The 19,290-nt window shown below is 36.8% G+C and overlaps 1 protein-coding gene across 1 annotated transcript; it reads right to left on the bottom strand.

The window, feature by feature from the left end:
* Positions 1-348: 348 nt before the first annotated feature.
* FUT9_3 (Alpha-(1,3)-fucosyltransferase 9) lies at positions 349-17,589 on the bottom strand. The gene is made up of 7 exons (XM_051211937.1): positions 16,823-17,589; positions 16,743-16,782; positions 14,222-14,458; positions 13,388-13,612; positions 9,434-9,582; positions 3,925-4,242; positions 349-832 (listed from the first exon to the last, which is right to left on the bottom strand). The coding sequence occupies exons 1-7, from the start codon at positions 17,077-17,079 to the stop codon at positions 817-819; spliced, it is 1,242 nt and encodes a 413-aa protein (XP_051072059.1). The 5' UTR covers positions 17,080-17,589; the 3' UTR covers positions 349-816.
* Between the last annotated feature and the right edge of the window lie 1,701 nt (positions 17,590-19,290).

Raw genomic sequence — 19,290 nt, 5'->3', positions numbered from 1 at the left:
TCTTCAATACGTTGCACAAACTTTCTCACCCAGGTGTTCGTGCAACCATCAAGCTCATAGCAGGACGGTTTTACTGACCTGGTATGAATAAAGACGTGAGGGAGTGGGAACGCTCCTGTGTAAGCTGCCAGAAATCTAAGGTGATTAGACACAACAAATGTCTCTTAGGCTCATTCAAAACTCTCGATGCTCATTTCGACCGTGTTCATCTGGATATGGTAGGACATTTACCAGTTGAATCTCATCCGCATAAAGGATCGGATTCGTGTGATAATTAGAAGTATTTGAATTATAGTATGAACTAAGAATCCCAAAAATAACGTAATCGGATCAAGAAGTACTAGATAATCACAAACGAATTTACTGTATTTAGAATTCGAAATCAAGCATTAAACAAGTACAAAGGAATCATTAGTTCATTCAAACACCATAGTTCGGTTATAGCGAAATCACTCAAAACTATTTATCGTAGAAAGGCGAAGGAAATTTTTTTTACCATATATACATTCGTGATTGAAGTGAATACAGTTAAATATTTAACTAATTTCACTATTAGAAGTATTAGAAATTCAGAAAAAGTATGCTCGCTAGTAAGAAAACAGGATACATCAAAATAAAGCAGTCGATGGCTTCTTGAAGGTCAGATTTAAAAACATGAAGATTGAAAGAGAACGTTCTACTGTGATCTTATAATGGATTACACTTCGAAGAAGTAGAAAAATAAAATGTTAACTGAAAGAGATATATGTACAAATACCGTCTTTGATAATTCTAGGCTACTCATCATCAAATTTCCTTCATTTTCTTTACAAATAATTAAATTGCTTTATTCCTGTCAAAAAGGTAAAATACTGTAATGTAAGAATATGATGTAGATATGAAATATAGACAAAAGTAAAGTTCAACAAACCAATCATGCCTGAGATATTGACTTCAAGTTCATGGAGCATACGTCTAACTAACATGATGCTTATCTTCGCATTATTAATAATCTTAATGAGACATAGTAAACATGTTACGAAATTCTTTGTTCAAAGTTATTTCTTTTGATAGAGTTCCAACAGCTAGTCATATTAAATAAATTGTTTTAAATCTAAAACATCTGTTGTGTTAATCATCGGCTGCTGCATCTAGAGAATAAGGGTTGATTATCTTAAAAATGACAATCCTAGTTGTGAAACAACTGCAAATCTCTTTTATTCACCCATCAAATATTTCTTCAAATAAAAGATGTCTCGTTCATTCACTGAAAGTTGATTAGAAAGTCTTCCAGTTAATAATTCAAAACCAGGTTGTTGGCCTATTAATCCTTCAGTTTAGTTCGGATATGTAATTGATTGTTTCTATGATAGAAATTTTATGTGTAAAAACAATTTCTCTGCATATTTAACAATCTACAAATTGAAGTAAAAACTGATCGAATCCCTGTGCAATGGTTCATATGATATTAGCAGCAATTTAGTGCTGAGTTATACATTGAATTAAACATATTAAGAATCAAGTGTAACACTACATGTCCCAAAGTTACCAATGATAGTCTTATCAGTGCATGTCATTCCAATATGATCTTGTAGGGCTAATCAGATAAGCCTCAAACAGAGGGCCTAACTCTCCCGTTTGATGAAATGCGTAATCGAAATCCATGGGAAAATCGATTCTTTGTTATACAATAAATACTGAACGTCTCATCAAGAAATACAGAACCATCTTATCACATTATTATCATTATTATTATTACTCTCACTATTGTCACAATAATCCAACCATGACAGTTCTCCAAGTTTGTATATTATTTAAATTATTTTACTCTATCAATTGTAAACACCCACCTTTCAGTATTTTTATTACCACTTTCTTGTATGACCTCAACAAATAAAGAAATATAATTATTTTCAATGCATGACTGTTTTGATCAATATTTTTAAGTACACCTTGAAGTGGCAACTGTAATCGGATTTCTGAATTTAGAACATGAACTTATCCGAAAAATGCCCAGTTTTTTTAACAGACATTACTCATATGAGCTATCATCTTGTCTTGGATTTTTTTTGCTGTTTTCTGAATGCCTTTCCTACCTTCATCGTCTCAACTATTCACTGTTCTATTTATACACCCACATATATAATTTTTAAAGGTTTTGCTTTAGTACGTTTCAACACACATGTAGTGAATAAAAATGTAATCATGAAGAATTGAGGTCTATGATTTAACTATATTTTAACACAGGATTAAATATCGAAGCTTGGAAACTGTGAAACAGCCATAAAAGCTTAAATTGTGATCAGTAATTATTTTCAAATTTGTCCCTTTCTGAAAGCAGAGCACCCAGCTGTCGACTGTTGGTACACCGTTGGAAAAAACGCAGGAATACAGAAATGAATGTTGACGTTTCGCGACTTAAAAAGGCAATGCAGATGGGTATTGCCTTAAAATTCATATCCAGGGCAACGACTTGATATAAATGGACGTTCTCGTTATTCGTTTTGTACGTCCCGTCAAAACCAATTACGTCACAAAAGTGACCGGCCAAATTCAGTTGCTCAGCAGTCATGAAGAAGAAATACGATAGACAGTTCTCATCGTCCAATTTGTATTCGCAAAGCCCACCCAAGGATGTTATGTGAGCTTTCAATTTCCCGTAATCACCTATAGTGTACATTATAAATTGGCAAATTGCTTACCAGGAAGGTTCGCGTGTGAGAACACTTTGTACCGCATATTACAGACATCTTGATCAGTCAGACGTTTCCTATAAGATTGGTAAGCAAAATTCTTTATGTGGAATGCAGCGGTACCAGATATCAGCAGCGGTCTCACAGTTTCAAACTCCCCACCCGTTAACCTGTGCACCCATGAATTACCTTGGTACCTCAGGGAATTGCACTCGTGATTGTGATGCACATTCCCACGTACAACAGTCCAGTAGCCGTCTATAATCTTACAAAACATGAAGGCCGGACATTGGGTGTTCATAGAAGCCCTTTGTTAAGAATATTATAAAACCATTTACTAAATTACCTCCTCCGTCTAATACGTTGTGAAGAACCGCTAGATCTTATACGCCCATTTCGCCAACACACAAATTTAATGTACGATTTTGATCTCTGCCAATATGCGAATCTCTCACTACATAATGACTGTAAGTCGATCTTTCAAAATTTGTGATAGTGGTCTTTAACGCTTCGACCGATGGAAACGCAACCCGAAAGAAGGTAGTCAAAAAGACTTCCTCCATTTCCGTTACGTGAGAAACACCACCGCTTGTACTTGACACGTCACTCTGCTCCATAATGACGATTGAAATGTGCTTCGTCGACAAGTACTGATAATTTATAACAATTTTCAAGGCATAACTAACCAATTAAATCTAACTTTTGAAACTAGCCATTTCATTGGACGAAACGGGATGAAAAATATTGTAACTTTGGGGTTGAAAAAATTTTTTAAAAAGGGTGGAGGGGGTTTTTAAAAAAAATTGCCGTTGGGATAATGAAAACATGTCTTACTTTTAGCCTTTGTAAAATATTATAACTATGGACTTATAACTGTAGAGCCTGATGATGAAGTTATTGAAAACAATTGTTCGCCCAAATATTCTTCATTTTTGAATATTCTATGGGGATTTTTAAACTTTTGTAATAAAGTATTTTTGTCTCAAATCAAGATTTGAAATTTAACATCACTACAAATAACCTATGATCATTTCCAGACAGTACTTATTCATGTTGTTTGGAAATGTTAGGAAATGAGTGAGTGATTCTTAGGTTTTTCTTTACCTAGTTGAAAAGAAATCACGTTTAATTTTCATGTTGACTACCTCACTTTCTTATTGTCATTCTGATAAACATGGGTTAAATTTACTGTTAACCGTAGAAACTACTTTAACAAAACCTCTGTTTAATGAGATATTAGAAACCATCTCACCATCTTAATGTTCTGTTTTTACATCCATCCTTCCACCAAAACATAAAGTTTTCATGTATAGTTGGCTCGAAGTAAGGAAGAGCATTTGCAAGTATGCAAAATTCACACTCCGGCTTGAACGACCATACAGTTACAACACCCCTTTTATGCCAAGCGAAATATTCGTTGTATGCAGTGTCATTTTTATCAAGGTACTTCAGATATTTGGCCAGTTCTTCCGGATTCTCAAATTGATCCACATGAATGAAAGAATGAGGTGGTGAAACCTTCTGATACTCCTCAATCGAGGCACCCATAACAATGGGTAATGCATTGTTCCTAAATAAATATGGACATAGATAGTTATTTCCAATACATTTTAGTCGAATATCTATTACTGATGATGATACATACTAGAGGTTATTAAGGATGCCTGCGTTTCAAGTAATAGTGATTTAAATCGTCCAATAACACAGAGGTTTCTCCCATAATAGAACGAAATGGCAACCCTGGTTTCTATAGTGATCTAGCTTCAATGGACTCATGTTATCAACTATTGAAATTACTATAATATCCACAAAAACCCCTTCTGATATTTATCTAAATGCTTAGATGTGAGTACCTAGTGTCTTGTAACTGATAAAAAACCACTCTTTTTCTAGAATAACCTTTCAAAAAATCACTTTTTGTAGTACGCGAGATATATGTAAACAAATAATATACTAGATGTCTGAAACGAGATTGTCAAAACTCCCCAATCACCTATCCCGACAAGTGTGATTTATACGCTGATGCTTCAAAAGAAGCTCATAAGTTGCAACCTATTTACACTTTCTAACATTTGTTGCATTTTCCTTTCACTTTATTCATTTTTACCATACAATATGATCTATGGAGTTTAGAATGATTCAGTTCAGATAATCGAGTAGCATCATTAGTTCCTGAAGTATACAGTCTTCTTGATGTTAAACTAATAAAAAAATACCTTTATTGCTTTCCAGAAACAACTCCACTTCTTAGTAGATCTCCTTAAATTTAAACAACCTCAGTTTCTATGTGTAGTCAATCTCGTTAAACATAACAGGAAATAAATAATTTTTCATTGATTAGTTTATTGATCTTAAAAGCTGTATCCAGTCAGTCAGTCAGCTATAACGTAGGACCAGGCACATATATGCATCGGTCCAAGTCGCCATATCTCATTAACAGAACAAGATGAAAACCGAATTCATAGAATTAGTTAATTCAGTGGTGGTAATATATAAAAGACAGATTGCATATAAGGGCATAGTACAGGAAGAAAGAATTAGTTCGTAGAAAGAGAGATATAAAGCGATTTTAATCTGATAGTTTAAGGGAAGACAAAGAGGGTATACACCTACGCCATTGTGATCGATTCTGAGCCATGTCACCAAGAGCCTCCAACCATTGGTTACGACAGTCACGCGGACCCCAACCAAGTACTCTGCATCTACCAACATGGCTCAGACCAGAAAACAGAGACTTCAAGCACTGATGCCACGTTTTGGTTTGGCTGCCCACAACTTCCTTGCAACCATCTCCAGCACCGGTTAGCATTGCACGTCGTGGTAATCGGTGTTCAGGCATACGTAAAACGTGGCCCATTCATCTCAGTCGATGAAGATTAACAACCTCATAAACTGATTTACCATCATTCCCTAATACCCTGCGTCTAATCTCACTATTACTTACCCGGTGAACCCAGCAGACGCCAGCAATATTTCGAAGGCATCTGTGGTCAAATACTAGTAGCTTACGAGTATCTTCTACTCTTAATGGCCTCGTTTCGCAGCCGTAAAGTAGGACAGAACGGACTGCCGCTCAGTATACTCGTCCTTTTATTGATAGACGGATATCTCGCCTTCGCCATAGGTGACGAAAATTGGCAAAAGCCAAACGAGCTTTTTGAATCCGTGCTGAGACTTCGTCAGACACCGACCCATTAGGACTGATCAGACTCCCAAGATGTGTGAAGTTGTCAACGCGTTCGACTAATTCACCCCTATCCTTAATTCAGGTTTTGACGCAGGCCAGTCCTGAAACAACAACTTGCATTTAGAGGGGGAAAAGCGTATCCCAAACATTCTAGCATTGTTACTTAGTGCTACCAAAAGACTCTGCAATTTGTCAGCGTCTTCACCAATCAGGACTATATCATCTGCGTATTCTAAGTCGTTAAGTGGACCTCCTGGTAGGAGATCAATGCCCGAAAACTCAGTCAACGACAGCGTTATTTCCATCAGTAGGTCTATGATCAAGTTAAACAAAAATGGAGAAAGTGGACAGCCTTTGCGGACACCATTTGAGGTTGCAAAAGCAGATAACAGTTCGCCATAAGCTCTGACTCGACTAGTAGTGTTCAAGTAAAGAGCATGCACAAGGTTTATGTATTTCTGAGGTACGCCTTTCAATGACAGACACTGCCACAGAATCTCGCGGTCTACGGAGTCAAATGCTGTTTTTAAGTCAATAAAGACCACCATTGGCGGACACCGGTAAGCATGCCTGTGTTCTAGAACCTGACGAATGGTGAATATGTGGTTGATGCAGCCACGACCAGGTCTGAAGCCAGCCTGGTTTTCGTGTGTTTGCAGTTCACGAGTCTTAGTTAGTCGACCGACAATTATTGATGCTAGTATTTTAGATGCTATGTTAGTCAGGATGATTTTATCCTCTCTTATATATTGGGACGATAAGTGATTGTGACCAATCAGATGGGATTACGTCTAACTCCCAGATTTTAGCTAAAATATTAGTCAAACTAATAGCTAGAATTGGACCACCATCCTTAAAGACCTCTGAAGCCAATCCATCTGGACCAGCTGCTCTTCCTCGTTCCAGATTAACTATAACCTTTTGAACTTCAGCTACAATTAAGGGACCTACTCCAGTGTTCCATTCACACTATCTGGGAATGGTGGGTAGTTGTAGAGTAACTGAAGGCCAGCTGAACTGCTCTCTAAAATGTTCCGCCCATCGTTTTAAACGTCTGGACTGGGAGCATATGAGAGCGTCGTCTTTTCCGAGATAGTCTCAATTAAACTTGACTTATTAATTCCAGTTTCTTTTATTAGTCTGTAGAGCTGTCTTGTGTTCCCTATAGCCACCACCTTTTCTATCTCTTTTATTTCCGTTGCCCACCACCGCTCATGGTCGTTCCTTATACCTTTGCCTAACCTAGATCTGATTTGTTTTCGCTCATCATCGTGTTCAGAGCCTGATGGGACGAGTTTACGAGAATTCATCAGGGCAATAGACTTAGAAGAAATTCATTGGTTTTTGTAACTCTTTGGTTTAAATCGCTAACAGATGTCACTGCCGTTTTCACAACTGATTGTATATCTTTCCAAGAAACACCGGGGTCAGTCTCGTTTTCAGAACTAACTAAGTGTGACCTCAGTTGTTCCTGGAACAGACTTTTGGTTTTCTCGTTACTCAATTCAGTTCTAATGGGTCTTTTTAGTATGGCTTTTCTGAGTCCAGTGAGGCTCAAGCAAATGCGTGTCCGTATTAGAGCATGGTCGGAGTTCAAGCAGGTACTCCAGAATGAGCGACAATCTTCTACCGACCCTCTCCGACGATGACTGATGGCAATATGGTCTATTTGAGTCCATCGTTGGTTTGGTACAGAGGGTCGCCATGTTAGACGATGTCTCTCCTTATGCTTAAAATTTGTGTTTGCTAAAAATAGACGATTGTCTGAGGACAGTTGCAGCAGACGATCACCATTATCTGTTCGTTGTGCCGGAATACTAAAATACCCACCTAAATGTCTTTTTGTTTGGTTTAAACTACCTACTTGGGTATTAAAGTTACCTGCTACGACTACTGTGTCTGAACGTTTAGCTTTCTGACGAAGTCCAGAGCGCTTTCTGTAAAAGTCATATTTCACTCCATTCGGACTGCAGTCAGTGGGAGCGTAGACAGAAAAGACGAAAATGCAACGACGCGTGTCCCCATGCTCCCGAGTTCTTACGGAACCGTTTAGCCGAACAACACATAGACGACTGTTAACGGGGATCCACTCCAATAATGCTTGTTCCGCCCTCATGCTCAGTGCTATACGTACACCTGTCAGTCCACGAGAACTAGGCATCGGGTCGCCAGATACACGTAAGGTGTATCTCGTTGTCTCTCCGTTTTACCGATGTGAGGTCAAGTGAATGACCGCACTAGGATGCTGTATGCGTGTTTCAGAGACACAGCCTACATCAATGGTACAAAATTCTAGAGTCTCAGATAAGGAGGCCTGATGACCAATTTGACATAGGGTGCGTACGTTGAAGGCTCCAATATGTAGTTTGGAGCGAGATTTCAGTAGACCTGGGAGTGTTTTGAGCACTAGAATCGTTGGCTATGCTGACACTTGAGGAGGAGGCCAAAAGATGAAGTCTAGAGTTGAAGGTCGATTTAGGAGGAATAATAGAAATCGGAGAGGGAAGTTGATTATAAACACAAAGGTCTTGAGTGCTGTTGGAAGTATGAGGGCGGGTATCGATTCCCGGTTGTCCACACCGTGGAAGGGTTCTTCTGGAGGTACCTGAGAAGCAAATTGCATTAGAGGTGGTCATAGTGACCTGAGAGCGTGATCGCAGTGACCAAGGGATAACTTCTTGAAGTCGGTCACACACGACCTTTTCATGGGTTATTTTCTTGTTAGCTCTGTACTTGTTGAGACCTTACCGCCGGAGACGGATATCCGTGAGATAAGGCGAGGTGTGCATTTTTAGGGTCAACCTTTCCTAACTCCACCCCTCCTTGTGGCAAGGCAGCATCGCCGTCATGCTGGTTGTCTGAAGAAAAAACCTTACTGCTGTCACACCTCTGTACAGTCAGCAGTACGACATCGCCCTCAGACTTTGGGTTTGCTACTTCTAGTATTACCGCTCTTCAACCGACCTGTCTGGCATGGTAGGACCTTGAGGAACGATTGTTCCAGCCAATATAGCTCGATTGGTTCATCACGATAGGCAAGCCCGACCACCACGTCAAGGTAGCAACAACAACGATGGTTGGGGAACTGTGTCCATGATGTGATAATCATTTTTACGTAATGTAACGGCGAATAAATCCCCAAAATCAATTGCTCTGTAAATCTTCGATACTTGTGGTGCGTGCTACTTATATTGACTTAAGTAGTATACAACGCGAGTCAGGAATGTAATGGCTGGCACCAGAAGATTGGGAAGATCGAGAGAAAAAGAACGGGAATAGAAAGCACATAGTATGAAAATGCAAGAACAATGAAGTCCGAGACAATTATTGAACATTTTGCAAATTGGGTATTATAGTATGGTTTTTCTATTATTAAATATATCTTCGAACTTCATCGCTCCCAACCTTTGATTTCGCTTGGTGGGTACGATTCCTAGTAGAAGGTGTTACTGGTTAAAGCATTGTCAAACTCCAAATACCTGTGCCATCTTCAGTGGTGTTTGAAATCGATAACTTACAGTTAAAAAACAGCATACAAATTATTTTGACGTGATTTCAATGAACCGTTACTTACATTAGTGCGTTGAAGAAGAACTTTTCTGTTATATAATCTTGGCATAGTGAATTTTCAAAACTCAGGTAAAACTTGTAATGTTTCCGTACCAAATCAAAACATTGCGAACCAGAGCAGGTCATCCGACCACATCGACCATACACATCAACCTAAAGTTAAAAACATTATGGTAAAAAGACAAATTCCAATCACTGAAGCTTGTTTACAAACAATAGAATTTTAGGTGTTCAGAACTGCTTCGTTCACTGGAATACAAAATACGTACATTTCCCAGATAATCTAATAAAGAAACTTGAGAAATTCATGTACGTTTTCTGATAAAAAGAAATATTAAAAGATTTCAAAGTTACACGATTTCAGCTGTTCGAATATCTAAAATAAAATAAAATCTGTTACAAAATTAAGAAGAATAAACTAATCTCAATAGTAGATGTTAGTTGTGTTAATAGATATTGTAACTACAATAATCTTGTAATGACCTTTTTAAGACCCAGAGATGACCATCAACTACATTAGCGATTTTTTATGATTTATTTGAATCATACACTAATTAAAAACAATTATTTCATTATTGGTCAGTCGTCATGATTTACCATAAAACATCCTTTAATTTTTTCATAATCCAAATGTATGATATGAACTGTCATGACTGTAATGCAGCATATGTAGGCGAAACTTCAATACAATTGAATGTGAGGTTAAAGGAACACAAACAATGTGTGAAAAATGTTCCCAAATTCTTGGTTGATCTTAAGAAACTTGAGAATAGGTCGGCGATAGCGTTACACGCGTTGGAAACACGACACGAGATCAATTTTGAAGGGACCAAAATATTTCAGAAAGGTTTAAACACATAAAGAAAGATTGAGAGCAGAAGTCCTGTATATATGAGCGAACAGGAATAGCCTGAAGAAAAAGAATGGTATTCAACTAGCAATGACAGGGCCATTATTCGTTAACAAGTAATTGGTCAGTTCTCCCTCTCCAAATGCTTTCACATGGCCACGTGCATACAACCACTGCAAGGGAAGCCCTACTCAATGCCTTCTCGCGGCAGGGGTGTTGTTTAAGAAATTGAGAGGACGAAAAGCGAATGTCCGGCGCTTTAACTGGGTTGGTAGATATGAAGGATCCACCTAGGGGAGATGGAAAATCCTGATTCCAAACCGATGGTGCACATGGGCTCCAGGATCCTGAGGGAGCAAATGGCGTATGGACCTATTGTTGGTCACCGGCTACCATGGGACTGCATCTCCTAAAGTTGCTCCACTGTCTTGTAGATCAAATCTTTGAGTCAAAGGCTCCGGGTGTGGCCCCCTAAGAAAACCACCTGTTTAGGTCTTGGCAACCAGGCAGTATCACAGCCCACACACAAATAAAATGAAAGGACAGTAATTACTGGAAATATTATTCTCGCTTAAATTAAAATTCAGACAATCCACATTCATTTTTATTTCTTTATATACCACATCACTTGTCTACTCACTTATATTTTCACTTTATGTACCCTTATTTCTCAACTTGTACAGCGGCTTGCCTATGGCGGAAACCATGTTCTATCTAAACGATCTCGAGTCACTGACTGACCGAAAGTAGAATGCTACCACCGAATACGAATACTGAAACAGTCCTCCTGAAACCAAGCATATCACCCAAACTGGCTTCCTTCAAATTTCGCGCACCAATGTCTTTAGAAAGTCTAAATATTGACGCTTGTTGTCTATCCGAGAGCCGTATTCAAGACTAGTGAAGTACTACAAATTTTCTCTTCATCCGTCACTTCGAAAAGATTGTTCCGCGTGAGTTTATCCGGGGACGCTTACCTTACTTCTCAGTGGCCAACAAATTCATCATCCTGAATGGATTGATGTCAGTAAATTAGTTGCAGCTTCTGTTGCAACTAAATATCAAACTAAGCTAGGTTCAAGGACAGCGACCATCTTGCCGTAAAGTATAGATGAGCATTGGTTGCAATTGCATGACGCCATCAAAATGGCGAGTAAAGCCGCTTGCGGCCTCGCCAAATGTCCCGCTTATTAGCACTGGGTTTCTTCAGGCTCCTTACAACTCATTGAAGCCCGTCGGTCTACTCCGAGTGCCCGTGAGTTTGACCACAAACGACGACTGTTGCGTAATGAAATTGGACAAAGCTTGCGTAAGGATCGAGAAGTCTGGTGGTCGGAGCGTTCTAATGAGCTAGAAGCAGAAGCTGCATCTGGTTACTACCGAAAGCTCTTCCGACTCATCCGAGCCACTGGCAGCAAGAAGTCTAGAGTGGGCGAAACAACCTGTGAGAATGACGGGATGCCAATCGCTAGCATCTATCGACGTCTTGGACGATGGGCAGAGTTCTTCGAATGGCAGTTCAACTGGCCCGCTGCTCCGGCAACATCGGTCAGACTGTCCTGCCCTCCATGGCCGGTGACAACTGATCCACCAAATGAGGCGGAACTCTACAAGGAACTCCAACTCTTGAAGCGCAACAAAATCACTGGGCCCAGTTGACTCACCTTCGGCCCTCTTTAACGATGGTAACGACCTTCTGGTTAAGGAACTGACAACGTTGTTTACAAAGGTTTTAGAGTTAAAGAGTGCTTCAACATCATATAAACTGTGCATCTTTGTAAACTGATTAGTTCAAATTCAAATATCATCAAGGGCTTTGATTGGGCGTGAGAATTTGCATTTTTAAATTTGAATTTTATTTTGAATAAATAATTATGTCTGACTGTTCCATCCGAGTTTTAATAAAAATTTCAACTTCTGAAAAATATACACCAACTGCATTTCACTATCCTGCTATACTCCTGTCAGTGAATGTATATCGGGATAAAGTTTTTTTCGATCAAGTAGAAACGGAACTGAATTCGTTAGTTATCATCACAAGAGAAATTATATGTATATCATTAAAAGAAAATTTGGGGAGAACTAATAACTGGTTCTAATATTTGATAGTGATTACTAAAGTTGAAAGGTAGTCAACTGTTTAATACACAATTAGTAAACAAATTATCACCTAAGTATTTCCATTAGTTTTTTCCTAACACATGGTATTCAACGTATCAATAAATCATCATGGTAAATAATGAATAGGACATGTATTATTCACACTAACCATTAAGGATCGGTAAATGAAGCAACTTTTATGCTATCCCAAAAAAGTAATAATTTCTGAGAAAGAAGCAAATAATATTTATGATTGGGTTATTTTGTAAACAATAATTCTTAATTCAGAAGTGTTGTTTAGTTTCGCTTTAAAAAGGGTTTCGTTAATAAAACGTTAGATTGTAATTTAGTTATTTTTCTAATCCATTATAAGCGTAAACTGTTTTTACCTGTACATTCTTTGTAGTTGTGCAGTTTGTAATTATGACAAAATATACTTGTCTGTGTAAGCAGTCATGTAAATCGGTTATTGTGCTTGGGAAGTGCGCGTTAGGTTTTTTTCACGTTATGTCAACAGCAAATATTTTGTAAGTGCGTAGTCTAGCCAAATCATTATCTGAATTTGTAAATGACATTGCACACTTTACTTATTTATAAAGTCGAAAATAAATAAAATTAATTATTTTCTCCAGATAACTGTGAGAAATAAGATGAATACGCTAGATATCAGCTAGATATCAGAAAAAAAAATTCACGCAACTTCGTGGATTTGTTGAGGTTAGACATTAACACCATTGGGTGTCACTTCAGTGGCCCAATAGGTTAGGCGTTCGCGCGCGAGACTGAAGGCCCCGGGTTCGAATCCCGCTAGCGGGATCGTGGGTGTGCAGTGTTGAGGAGTCTCACAGTGGGACGAAACGGCCGTCCAGTACTCCCAGGTTCTTAATGGTGGTCTAACATCAATCGGTTCATGATCTCAATCAGAAATACTTATGTTTGGTACTGTGAATAATTATCAGACAATTGATATTGAACAACTGATTGAATCATTTGATATAATCAACTTACTGTAATATATTTAGCCAGTTCATTTGCATAAACATTTCTTGGACTCCTAGGATAACAGTTACTCACTATCCAGGCAACAGCTCTGTCTTTTCCTTTCGCTATATTCTCCGATTTTGTCGAATGGATTGTTTTATTGATATCATCTGTTTTAGGTTCATTCGGTGTATACATTCCATAAGGTGTGCGAATAGTTGAATCAAATCGATATGATGCAGTGAAGTTAATCTGAGAAATATACAATAAATAAAATGAATGTTTCTATCGGACGAATTTTTTAAAAATCCTGCTAGATATTTAAAAGATCCTATATCCATTTTAAATACAAGTAAATTCTTTCACTGTAAATGTGTAAAAGTAAACCATGAGTCGATACCAACATTTAAAACATTTTGAAATAATTAGGCCAAATATATTAGTCGTCAGTATTATGTACAACACAACGCAAAGCATAGAGAAATCAACTGGGAGAAAACTCAACAAGACACAAATACAAACTTATTTTTATTGATTTACTCGGAAAGGTTTACACACAACAACTATCGACGAAAAAATTCTTCAAGTTACTTTAAAATCATATGAGTTTTTTGTACTGGCCTCAGTTAGAGGCGAACTCTACGAATTAATTATTGATTGCATACATGCTTTCATTTACCTATGTGCAAACTTCAGATAAATCTAGATTATGAAATATGGTAGTTAAATAGACGGAGACAAAAAAGAATATTATTACACTAATTTTTTCTTTCAAATTGTAAGGAAAAAGCATTATTTACCCATAATTATTTGAATAAACTTAACCTTATTTGATTGAATATTCGAGACTGTTAAACTCACTTTATCATTAAGTTCATCACTAAATCGAGTATGGAGTGCTGATTCATACTCAAATGCCACCCAAGCCTGTTGATGTGGACGCTTTCCGGAAGGAAATTGTCTGTTTGGAATTAAAATAAGATCACTTTGAATCCAACGCGTTGTATCAGTATGAATAACACAATTGTTCACTGGACAATTTGTTACATCTTTGTTCATATCTGCCAACATCCGCCCGTAGATGATAATTTCATGTTTCTAAAAAAAGCATTTTGAGATAATTTCGAAGCTCAGACAAAATGTCATTAATATACTACTCAAAATGTGTACATTTGGCATACTTGTTATATCCCGACGAGAATTATGAATGGTAACTTTTAAAACTACTTATGGACCAATAAGATACATGTATTTCAATTGTATAGTCGTTAGGCAGCTAAACTATGCATGTTCATGTTTCTCTTATTATAAGCTTCATTATTACCTATAGACGATTATTATACGATTTACCGTTCTTGAGTTCTGCCCAATCTATTAATTACAGTTCCCCACATTCACAGCCACTTTTGGCTAGATCTTGTACAAACGTTGTCTTCCATTTTGTGGTGTGATGTGGTCTGTTTGGTTTGTGTGTAAACATAGTATGTTTAAAATACATGATTCACATCGCGGAGGCTGGGTTTGGTGTTCTGGAATCAATAGGCAGAGCTAAGCAGGAAGAAGGATCGATAATGATTCTAGACTGCTCGTACGGGCTTTATGCGTCATTGGTCAGGTAGATAAGTCACTATTCTCTAATTGGCGGCATCATTACATTATATATTAATAGGGAAAATGGATACAAGTTATAACAAGACTTTTATGTATTCTAATTAGGCTACTTCATGAAAAAGAATGTCAGTCATTGGTGAAAACAAACCAACTAATTATCACGAGCGAACCGAAACAATAAGGCTCCATTCTGTTTATTTCGATTAAACGTGCTTTCGATTATGACACGTTTACATGCAAGCAAGATAGTCACTACTAACCTAAAAATAATCTATAATACAATCGAAATAATTTAGTTCACATAATGTCAGTTATTTAGTACGAGTTATAATACTATCAACAATATATTAGAATTCTCATGAAACGATATAAAACATGGTCAATCGGAGTATATATCGATTTAATATAAACATAACACAACTAGTTGAAAAAGTTGAAGGTGACTCAAGTTTGATGAGAAAAATAAAACAAGAATGATTTGTAAGAGAGCACAACACGAAAATAAAATCTAATCAGTTCAATAACGTGAAATAGATATACGATTTGTTTCATATACGTGAATTGACAGCATCTACCAGAAAACTGTGAAAATTAAGTCTCTATCTGTTCTGACCGAAGTGTTTTGTATTAGATATAAATATGAATGTATGCCGTTTTCGAGGAATTGTTCATGACAATTTCATCGTTATTTTGCACATTTTTGCGCCGTCATTAGTTCTGATTTTGGGCTACTCATATCGTTGATGAAACCACCTGATTAAATATGTTAGTAAAACAATATCTGAATAGGGAGATGGAAGAAGAACTGTTGATATTTTTGGTTTGGCAAATGTGAAGAACGTCAATGTTATTTGTTTTCTGGATGAACAGGAACAAGCTTAAAATACCATGATGAATTTTCAGTCAGTTTCTATCCATTCAGAAAATAAATTCGCTTGGTGTTGTTTTATTTGTATCTTCCCATTGTTATTTAGGACTGCAATTAATCAGTCTTCTGTTGGCATGTGTGCATCCTGTGAGATTGTCTCGATATAGCCTTAAGTCATAAGCTTTTTAAGCAAAGATGTATAGTGACTAACAATGGAATCCACGACGCGCGTTTCGTCCCATTTGGGACTCGTCGTCTGGATGTACCTGTATCTCAGGGTTGATTTTCACTCCGGGACTCGTTTCCTCCGACTCTTATAAGGACTCAAACTGAATTTTAAGAGTCCATATTCTGTTCCCATGTCAGATGTGGTACAAAATGCTTTGTAGTTTTATTTATAAATGATTCTTACTGTAAGAGTAGAAGAGATGCTATTTGATTAGTTCATCCATAAAATATAATACTCTCGGGTTTATATTTGTTCCAGAACTAAGGTACGGGGTTAGGAATCGGGGACAGTGTTGATTTGTCTACAGAGAAAGAGTTAAGCATTTGACATATCTGGTAGTAACAATTTTACTCTGTGGTTGCAGCAAAAAGTTTTCTTTTTCTTTTAAAAGTTCTAACGCTAGAGAGAATTATTTACTGCTCGTTATACATGATATTTGAATCTAGCTAATAAACCTAAAAGTCGTCCGTTCCGTCCCTACACCATACTTTATGGTTTTCTGATTTGGGTATGAGGCTGAGAAGAAAAGTGCATCAAAAGGGTCTAACAAAACGAACTTTATTATATGTAAAACAACATAATAATTAAGTAGGTTACCTCCAGACATGTTATCATGAGCACCCTCATTAAACGAAAATAAAAAGTAATCAGATCAGAAATAAAATAAGACTAACCTTGGTTTTATTTAACAGAAGACGCCCAATCATTACGTCACTGAAAAAGCATCATGTATACAAGAATGGACATTTCTCACTTTCTGAAAACTTTGAAGTTCGGATAATAAACAGGCTGTTTAACCATATTCCATATTGCTAGGTTTTGGTAGTTTGAAATATACTGACCTATTTCGTTTAGGCTAAGACCCCACATGTACCAAATTCCAAATGTAACAGTTGAAACTGCCAAGATTATCATAACTTTGAGTCTAACTACTGAGGTGATTCTAGGGAAGTCTTTGACAGGTTCCATAGTGAAATTAATCGAATAAACCTTCGTCTCAGTAAGTTTCATTAATTTATGAATATGTGTTACTAGTAAATTTAGAACACCAATAATTAAGCTTTTCAGTAGTTAGAATGTATCCAATCCGATTTAAATATAGAACACATAAGAAGGTCTGCCCAATTAGATTGCTCATGTTCTAAAATATGGTTAATAACCTTACCACAATGATTGCACGGAATGAATGTAACTGGTGAAGATCGAAATTAAACATATATCTTCATTTTGTTTCGAATTAAAAACATAGAAATGAAAATATTGAATTTCAGATCAAAGGTTAGGTGATTTGAGTTGGCAACATATTACTGTATACTAAACTGATCAGAGAATAAATCAAACATCACTTCAGGAAGGGAACGAACATCAGGCGTTATGCATATAGTATGATGTGTAGAAATTGCATTTTCTCAATATATTATTTTCTCAAAAAACTTACCAATTTCTTGAAATAGTAACAACGAATACTTGCTAGAATTCTATGATTGATTTACTAACCAGTTTTATAAATGATTAAGTTAGTAATAATAATAATAATAATGGTAATAATAATAATAATAATAATAATAATAATAATAATAATAATAGTGTTCTGAAGTTTTTCGAAAAGTAAATAGGACAGTTTATGAAGGTGAATATAAAGTTGATTTCGTTATTTTTTACTTTAGCTATGAATAACTTTCTGTTGTAATGTTTACTTTGGTTTTTTTTCTTTAGGGTAACACCGATGTGAAACTTTTATCAAACAGTAAAAGCTTTATACGTCAGGAAGCATGCTTCCTCTACATAGTTGCTATAAGCTTTTGGTATTAGTCTTCAATTCCACAGGTGAATTCTGATATTTTCACTTTTGGTAATTATAAATCATACTTACACATATAATTGATATCTCTGGCGCTAAAATAACGTATATATACGAGACAGTTTAGATAGTTTCGTCATCATATCAAGGTCCATCGTTCAGGTTAGCTATTGAATTCATGTGAGTCCATAAAATAATTTGTGATATGAAATTTTTGTTAGGTTTTAAGTATGATAGGTACATACTAGTAAATGTATCCCATAATTGGAGCTCGAGAGAGCAAATTACTCATTACCTCTGATTCAATCGAATTGTTTTTGAAAGCATTACCTTTCGTTGCTGGCAACATTTCACTTGGAGACCTAGATATGTACAAAAATGCATATGAAGGTGAAGGTCAAGATGCACAAGCGGTGTTTCATAGGGTGATACGTGTTGACGTTTCAGTATATTAACCACCGTAGTAGATTTTGTTAGGAGATAGGTATTTTTATTCCTAATCAATAAACCGATTCATATGGGTAAGAACTGGAGGATATTCTCGTTAGTCTTTGTTTCAAACATTTTGCACAATTCAGGTAGTCTGTTAGAAGTAAATATGTTTCAGGGAACTAGTAGATCATACCCCTAATATTTTTTCATAAAAAGCATTGATTTTAAGAAAAATTGCAGTTTTATTTCCAACTTCCTTTCAGTAACTATGGAGCTTCAAGAATTTGCGAGAACCCCAAGGACTAATAATGAGACATTTCATGAATCGACGGGTGAGATGCAGTCAAAGTTTACTAATGCATTATGACGAACAATTCCAAGAATTCACCTGAGACGAGATAAGTATTTAGTCACTGAAGTGAATGTACGACCGAATGATGCAAGTATCGAAGTAGCTTAAAAGCCAAAAATCAATAATTTGCTCACCGAACAAATTCTGAATTTCGAAATGACCAGGGTTCAAAATGTATAAACATCAGCCAAATGACTGAATACAGAAATGGCGTTTCATTTCTACGAGAAATATTCACCCGAGATAAAAAGATTTGTCAAGTTTCAAATGCAAAAACATGGTCAAAAGTGTTAGGTATGCAGAGGAATATACCAATAATTATCGTGTCAAGTCTAGTGGTGTCCTTGTACGTTAAATGTACACTCCCTATTGGTCGGTATTTATTTCACTTGTTAAATATTGTGTAAATGTTGTTTTCTATTTTTATGGTACGATGTGGTCTGTTTGGTTGGTATATAAACAGAGTATGTTTGAAATATAACTATTCATATCTCAGAGGCTGTGACTTTTGTTCTGGACTCAACTGGCTGGGATAGACAGCGAAGCAGGGCCAATCGGGACTCTAGATCGTTCATTACGTGTTTTACGTGTCACTAATCCGATCGATAAAACGCTGCGCATCTAACCTGCAGTCCAC

This window comes from Schistosoma haematobium, chromosome ZW (assembly GCF_000699445.3).
Source record: "Schistosoma haematobium chromosome ZW, whole genome shotgun sequence".
Taxonomy (NCBI): Eukaryota; Metazoa; Platyhelminthes; class Trematoda; order Strigeidida; family Schistosomatidae; genus Schistosoma; species Schistosoma haematobium.
The sequence above is the reverse complement of the archived record's forward strand: the minus strand, read 5'-3'. Positions and strand labels throughout refer to the sequence as shown.

Bases quoted from the DNA above. Each gene is read 5' to 3' on its own strand.
- FUT9_3 (XM_051211937.1), bottom strand. From the start codon at position 17,079: ATGAAACTTACTGAGACGAAGGTTTATTCGATTAATTTCACTATGGAA. The intron at 13,613-14,221 runs GTGAGTTTAACA...TATATTTCTCAG, and splicing joins GTGATGAACTTAATGATAAA to ATTAACTTCACTGCATCATA. The intron at 4,243-9,433 runs GTAAGTAACGGT...ATATTTATTTAG, and splicing joins TTCTTCTTCAACGCACTAAT to GAACAATGCATTACCCATTG.